The sequence below is a fragment of the Phyllostomus hastatus genome, unplaced genomic scaffold (assembly GCF_019186645.2).
Source record: "Phyllostomus hastatus isolate PE091 unplaced genomic scaffold, TTU_PhHast_1.1 phas_scaffold_1066, whole genome shotgun sequence".
NCBI lineage: Eukaryota > Metazoa > Chordata > Mammalia > Chiroptera > Phyllostomidae > Phyllostomus > Phyllostomus hastatus.
The window spans coordinates 20959789-20967096 of record NW_025334004.1 but is presented as its reverse complement, the minus strand read 5'-3'; the positions used below and the strand labels follow the sequence as shown (position 1 = coordinate 20967096).

At 60.6% G+C, this 7308-nt stretch overlaps 1 protein-coding gene across 1 annotated transcript; it reads right to left on the bottom strand.

The window, feature by feature from the left end:
- Positions 1-2990: 2990 nt before the first annotated feature.
- On the bottom strand, positions 2991-5919 carry ADRA2A (adrenoceptor alpha 2A). The gene has a single exon (XM_045854225.1). It carries the CDS (start codon positions 5785-5787, stop codon positions 4384-4386), a length of 1404 nt encoding a protein of 467 aa, XP_045710181.1. The 5' UTR covers positions 5788-5919; the 3' UTR covers positions 2991-4383.
- Between the last annotated feature and the right edge of the window lie 1389 nt (positions 5920-7308).

Below are 7308 nucleotides of genomic sequence, written 5' to 3'. Positions count from 1 at the left end.
GGCAGCCCGTCCTGCATCCCAGGCCCTCGGGCCACCGCGGGGATGCAAGGCCTGGTGTCGGGCCCTGGCTCTGACAAGGGCAGGCAGGAGCCCTGGTACTTGGATCTTCTACTCTACTCGAGTCAGGGAGGCAGGTTTCCTGGTAGGATGGGGGTCCTCAAGTGGGAACAGGGGCTCACCTTGCTATTCCCATGGGCCGGGCTGGAGAAACGAAGGCTGAGGCCTGACCTAGGCCTTGCAATGTTTCCAAAGGGCCCAGCAGCTAGAACCACAGCTGCCTCGCTGGCCCCCTCCCTCAGATACAGTCCGGTCACCCCAGCTCCCACATCCTACTCCCCGAGCTCCCAGCCACGGCGACCTCTCCCCCACCTCACACTCACAGCACAGACAGGTGCCCATGAGCTTCAGCGGGCACGCAGCATCCACTAACCCCCGCCACACCGTCACGGTTGTACAGCTACTGGATGCTTCACACAGGCGCATCCTGTCTCCCCTGCAGCCTTAGTGCTTCCAGAGCACAGGGCAGGCCCTACTCTCTTAGGGCCGTTGCTGGTCTCCCCGGAGCCCATGCACGAAAGGCAGAGAGCTGCCTCACAGTGCCCGGCACGGTGCTTCTCTGGGGTTGATCAGCCACTCGCCAAATCCAACAGCAAAACAGAATTCCTGTTGAATATGGTGGCATCAGACAGAGAGCCATGGAGCAGTGGACTCGGGGTTCCCTGGGATGTCACATAACCAGATGCCTTTTCAGGGTCTTGGTCCCCTCAACAGCACAGTATAGGAGTGGAGGGTGTGTGTAGAAACTTCTTGCTCTCAAACTCTGATTCAATGATAGAGTCATAAGGAGGGGAAAACCAAAGGCCCCTTTTTATCATTCTCTCCTGCAGCCCTAACCCTATAGCACAGAAGCAGTAGAACAGTCTTGCTCCCAGGCTCAAGCGAGGGCATTACCCGACCCCCCAACTCAAGGTACCTTGTAGGAGTGAAACTGGCAACATACAGGTTAGACCCAAAAGCCAGTGGCTTTTGACATGCTAACCAAAGCCACATGAAGTATGAGGTTCCATCATGAGGACAGACCCTTTGGACCAAGATAATTGGGGTCAGATGTGGACAGGAAGCTGTGCAGAGACACAGTCTCACTTCCTGATCTTTAGGCTAAGATCTCCAAGAAGCCCATTTCTCCTCCTCCAACCCCCTCCCGACCCCAGGCCTTTGCAGAATATTGCCTGGGCCCTCTGCAATGAACAGTGATGCCCACTTTTCTCCAGCTCTCTCTCCCCTACACCGCCCAGGATTCCTCCGTCTCTGAGGCTCCTCTGCCCTATGGTGCACCACTGCCCACACTTTCCCTTTCCCCAGGGTGCAGGGCCTCTGCTGGTGAAAGGCAAGACAAACACAGACCAGCAGACAGAACAGAAAAGAGTCAACAGCAAACACATTTGGATCTGCCTCTGTGTCTGAGACGTGTAGCCCAGTTCCTGGGGGCCTGCCAGGCTGGCCCATTGTTCTGGCTCTGTTTGCCTTTGGGGCGATGGGTGCCTGGAGTGGGAGGGAGAGAGAGGCTGGCACGGGGGCAGGGAGCAGGGCTCAGCACCAGGCCAGGCAGCCAGACTTGGCGACAAACGCCAGGGTGTGTGAAGGCCCCAGGCAAGGGTCACTGGAGCCGGCAGCCTGCCGCCCTCCTGTCTGCAAGCTCGCATGTGCTACGAAACCTCTCAGAACTGACGCCTTCCCTCCCCCAGGCCCCTCAGAGCCCAGATGACTTCTCAGGGCCCCCCACCCTCCCACCCCTGCGCACACTCCCTGGCCCTCGCTAAAGAGGTTAAGGAAGACGAGTGCTGCCCAGAGGGTTAGTCTGCACATGTGTCTGCCTCCCGGAGTCTGTCCTTCCCCAAACCGTGACCTGTGGCTCCTGGGTGAACAGCTCCCCATCAGCAGCATCTGTGTGTCGCACACGCGCACAGAACCGCTCCAGCTGCTCCCCAGCTGACGAGGCCCGGTGGGTCCAGAGACGCGCCACCCAGAGCTGCGGGGCCCTGTGCCAGTCCCTCCTCTTGGAAAATGAGGGGTTGGACTCTGGGATTTCTAAGGCCCTTCCCACTTCAAGGCGCCTTAACCATAACCGTGGGGTTAGGACCTGAAGGTCTCCTCCACAGCAGGGCAGAACTTGGTATTACAGAAAGGCAATAGGAAGGGTCCCTGCTTTTGGCCAGAGACAATTCAAACCACCAACTAATACATGGTTCTATTAAGGTGTCTATACCACACTCTGTGCACACACCACACTATGGGCTACACGCCGCATGTTGTGTATTATCACACTGTAAGGTGTGATACACATTTTGGTGTATATGCCACACTTTGTGCATATACCACACTTTAAGGGATATATATACACACACTGTGAAGTATGTACGCACTTTAGGGCGTCCAGACACCCAGCAGTATGTGCACACTTTGTGTCTATTTACACGCTTGGGATACTTCCCATACTTTGTGTACACAGCACACTTTGTGTAGAGACCTCACTTTGCATTCTGCAAAGTGGTGAGGATGTGACCATGGCCAGGCTCTGAGGTTGAGAGCATAGACCCTGGAACCAGATAAAGTTTGATGCAAAGCATTTTTACCTCTCGTTAACCTCGAGCAAATCACTTGCCTTTTGAGACTCAGTTTCTTCACCTATAAAATGGAGATAATAATAGTCACTATCTCATAGGCTTGGGGGAAGATTAAATAAAGCAAAACCTATAACGGGCTCATCATAGTGTCCAGCACATAAGAAACACTTGGTAAATGGTAGCTTTGTTATGGCTTGCACTTGTAAAGGTATTTTATAATGTACATGTATTTTTAACTCAAAGAATACATAAAGAATGTATATATAAACATATATATCATATATATGATATATATTCTATTTATATATATAAAGTCTCCAGGTGTTCTCAGTCTCAAAGCCTTTGGAAACTCAAATAACAGACAGGGCCATTTAATTCATATTTATTTTACATTTGATCTGTAAACTTTTTATATTAAAAAATCCATTGTCATTAGCAACATGTGCTGCCATTAATTTTTCTTTAGTAAAATAAGAGCGCAGGCCTGAAAGAGTCTCTGTCTGCAATGTGTAGAAACTCGATGTAAACACGAGGTCTCCGCCCTCCTCCGTCGACTTTGGGAATTCATCGGTGACAGGATCGCAGCCAGAACAACAGAGGTGGGGGGAGGACAACACTTTGATACCTAAGAGCTCTTGGGGCAAGAACTGTCCAGTTTGGCAGGCCCATCTGTCCTTGCAATCTGTTTACCTTGGGCAAATCGTACCAGGTTTGCCTCTTCCACATAATTTACACTTCTCTGGGTCTAAAAACAGCAGCTGAAAGATTTCCCCACAGTCAGCACTCCAGGAGACAGAGAGGCACACGTACATACACATCAAATAGGAACATACATAGTCTTCGAGCAGTGGCCGGGGAGAAAAGAAGGGAAGGAAGGGACACCAGAAAGAGGAGGTGTTCAAGTGAGTCGCCGGGGGGGGGGGGCCAGGGTACATGGGGGATCATGGCTTTGTACACGGGCTGATGCAGGGCGGAAAGGTTCATTACTTCTGCCTTGCTCCATCACTGCAATATTTACAAAGGAAAAGGCAATTGTGCTGTTAGGCACAGGAGAAAAACGGGCAAATCTTTCCGGCCTCAGGAAGTCTCAAGCAGGCCCAGGCCCAAAGGAACAGTCACCAGTTGCTGGTGAACAGGACACAGAGGGCGCAGGGATGACACAGGGAAGGGGCTGGCATCGCAGAGGGACTGGGCCGAACCGGACACCCGGCGTCCGCCTGCAGGGCATCCCCGACAGCCGGGGTTCCGACGACCAGCGCCAAGGGACACGAGGGACCCCTCCCCCATCCGACAAGGACTATCGAAAACAGTGCATATGTACAGTGCGGGGTGAGAGGGCGGGCTGCGCTGCCCTGAGCTTCGTTTAAAACTAGAGTTGCGGGGAGGGAAGGGCAGCCGGCCGGGCCCGGCGGGTAACCCCTTCCGTTAACCCTTCGCGAGCCACGCCGGCTGGGGCTCGGCAGCTGCTCTGAAACGCTCCGGGCCCGGGGGAGGTGCAAATTCCTTCAGGAAACAACACTGATGGGGGCGGCCCGGGAGCTCTGGAAGACCGCTGGGGATCCCAAGAGGCCCCGACGGTAACGGGGGGGTGTGGCCCTGCCCGCCGGCCCTCCTCCCCGGCAGGGAAGAGCGGCTCCAAGGAGGCCGCGGGGCAACGACGGGGCCGGGAAACGCGGGACCGCGTAGACGCGCCCTCCGACCCCCGCGGCGGCCCGCGCGCGAGCCCGTCCGTGGGTGGGGGTGGGGGCGGACTCGGCGCTCACACGATCCGCTTCCTGTCCCCGCGGCAGAGGATCTTCTTGAAGGCGCGGCGGAAGTCGTGGTTGAAGATGGTGTAGATGACCGGGTTCAGCGAGCTGTTGCAGTAGCCGAACCAGAAGAAGAACTTGAAGAGCGTGCGCGGCACGGGGCAGCCGACGGCCGTGAGCGTGTAGGTGAAGAAGAAGGGGAACCAGCACACCACGAACACGCCGATGACCACGGCCAGCACGAACGTGAAGCGCTTCTCCCGGTTCTGCCGCCCGCGCCAGCGCGACGCCTTGGCGCCCCCGCCGCGCTGCTCCTCCGCCGGCCCGCACGCCGGCGCCCCGGGCCCGGGCGCCCCCGGCCCGCGCCGCGGCAGGCTGTCCCCGGGCCTCAGCTGGCTCTCCCGGGCCTGGCCCTTGGCCCGCGGGCCGTGGTCGGACCTGCGAGGTCCCGGGGGCCGCTCCGCGTGCTCCGACGACGAGCTCTCCTCCAGGTCCAGCGCGTCGGTGTCGCGCGGCCCGGCCGGTGCGGGCTCCCCGGGGGCGCCGTTAAGCTGCGCGGGCAGCGGCTCGTCCTCGGTGCCTACTGGCCCCGCGGGCCCCACGCCGCGCTCGGGGCCCAGGCCGTTGGGCCTGCGCTCGGCGGCGCTGCCCTGCGGCGCGGCATCAGGGCCCCGGCGGCTGGGCGGCACGCGGGTGCGGCGCTTGGCGATCTGGTAGATGCGCACGTAGACCAGGATCATGATGAGGCAGGGCGCGAAGAAGGAGCCGATGGAGGACGAGATGACGTACCACTTCTGGTCGTTGATCTCGCAGCGCGGCTCTGCCTGCTGCTGGTCGCCGCCGCCCTTCTTCTCGATGGAGATGAGCGGCGGGAAGGAGATGACGGCCGAGATGACCCACACGGTGACGATGATGGCCTTGATGCGGCGCGGCGTGCGCTTCAGGTTGTACTCGATGGCCTGCGTGATGGACCAGTAGCGATCCAGGCTGATAGCGCACAGGTGCACGATGGACGAGGTGCAGAAGAGCACGTCGAGCGCCAGGTAGATCTCGCACCACGCCTTGCCGAAGTACCAGTAGCCCATGACCTCGTTGGCCAGCGAGAAAGGGATGACGAGCGTGGCCACCAGGATGTCGGCCGAGGCCAGAGACACCAGAAAGAGGTTCTGGGGCGCCTTGAGCGCGCGGCTTGTGAACACGGCGATGATGACCAGCACGTTGCCGAACACCGTGAGCAGCATGAGGAGGCCGGCCAGGCACACGAGAGTCAGCGTCACCTGCAAAGAGTAGGGGGTGGCCCGCGCACCGCCCCCCGGCTCCTCGGTCCCATTCCAGGTGGCGTTGCCAGCGTCCGGCTGCAGGGAGCCCATGGGCGCAAAGCTGCCCTCGGCCAGCGGCTTCTCCTGGCGGAACATGAACGCGGGTGCCCGCTCGCCTGGGCCTGCCGCCAGCTGCCTTCCGGCCCGGAGCCCGTGGGTCCTCCTCTTCCTCCCGCACCCCGCTCGCCCCGCGGCTCCTCACATGGGGGGAAGGCCGCAGGGAGGTCGGGCCGGAACTGGGGGGTCGCTAGCGGCCCATGGGCCCGGAGAACGGCGCCCTGTCTGCGCTTCGGACGCCCGGGGTGGGCGCCTTCTGGCTCCCAGCTCCTAAACGCAGCCAAGTTTTATTCTAAGGGGCCGGAGAGATTAGGTCGAGCCGATGGGAAAGAGATTTATTCTTCAAGAGGAGAGAACAAAAATCACTGCTGGCCTGAGGACTTGGAAGGATAACAGGAAATTTAAAACATATGTATATTTCTATCTCTGGACTCTGGAGCCTGAGCGAAAGCAAGAGGTCTTACCGTGTGCGGGGCCCGCCCCCACCCCGGGAGGCAGCCGAGGAGTGCTGATGCGGGCTCGGGGTCCTAGGTTTGTCTCCTTACATCCCCGAAGCGATCACCAGCTCTCCTGCTTCCCCCAGACGCGGCGGTGCCGCCGGGGCCAGGGCTGGGGCCGGGGTGCGGACTCTGCCGCCTCTCGGAGCGCCGCGGGACTTCCAAAGTTGCGTGCCCTGCTGGGGCTGGGGGGCAGCGCGCGGAGCTCGGAGGAGGCGGCGGCGGGGTGAGAGGTGTGGGGGCCGCATCAAGGCGCCCCCGTCCTCAGGCGGCCCGGGGCAGGTGCGCGATCGGCCCTCCAGGAGCCGCGGTCTAGGCAGAGGGTCTCTTGGGCGTCGGCCTGGCGCGCTGCTGGTGCGGAGCGCGACCGGACGCGCCAGGGTCCGAGGGCAGCGTGAGTTGGGGCAGGAGCTCCGGGCTGGGCGTAGAAAATGCCGGGGGTGGCCGGCGGCGGCGCGCCGGCTGCCGGGCGTCTGCACGGAAGCCAGAGCTGCTGCTGCTCCGCGGCGCTCGCCGTGGACTGGTTTTATAGCCCCGGGATCAAGCCGGCGTTGCTGAGCAGCCGGCGTCAGCCCCCACGTGGGAAGCCGACCCTCCCCCGCCCCTTGCGCCTCCCCTGCGCGGGTCCAGCGCCCGCGCCCCGCGCCGGACCCGGGGGGAGTGCTGCCTCCCCAGCGGGACCTGGCCTTTGGAGAAGCGGGTACGGTGAGCGAGGGGTTTAAGGAGCGTGCCCCGGGAGTGGGGAGCGGCCCCTGCTGGGAATCGGCAGAGCAGCTACGGACCGGCTCAGCAGAAAGAAGCAGGCACCCGGAACGTCCCCAGCGAGCTGGGTCCTGGAGGAAAGGGGTTGGAGACCTCGACCCGAAACTGGAAAAGCAGCCAACGATACGGGTCGCCCCTAGAGCAGTCCCGCCCTGAGCCGGGCCGCCCTCAACTGTAAATGCTCCTGGAGGACGGGGAGAGTGGAGTTCTGGTGAGAAAAAAAGACACAGGTTCCGATCCACCCTCTGGGGCGGAAGGGTAAGCGCCTCCCGGGGAGAAGCCTCCGCCGGAGTTCACAGCT

Coding starts and splice junctions, on each gene's coding strand:
- ADRA2A (XM_045854225.1), bottom strand. CDS start 5,787: ATGTTCCGCCAGGAGAAGCCGCTGGCCGAGGGCAGCTTTGCGCCCATG.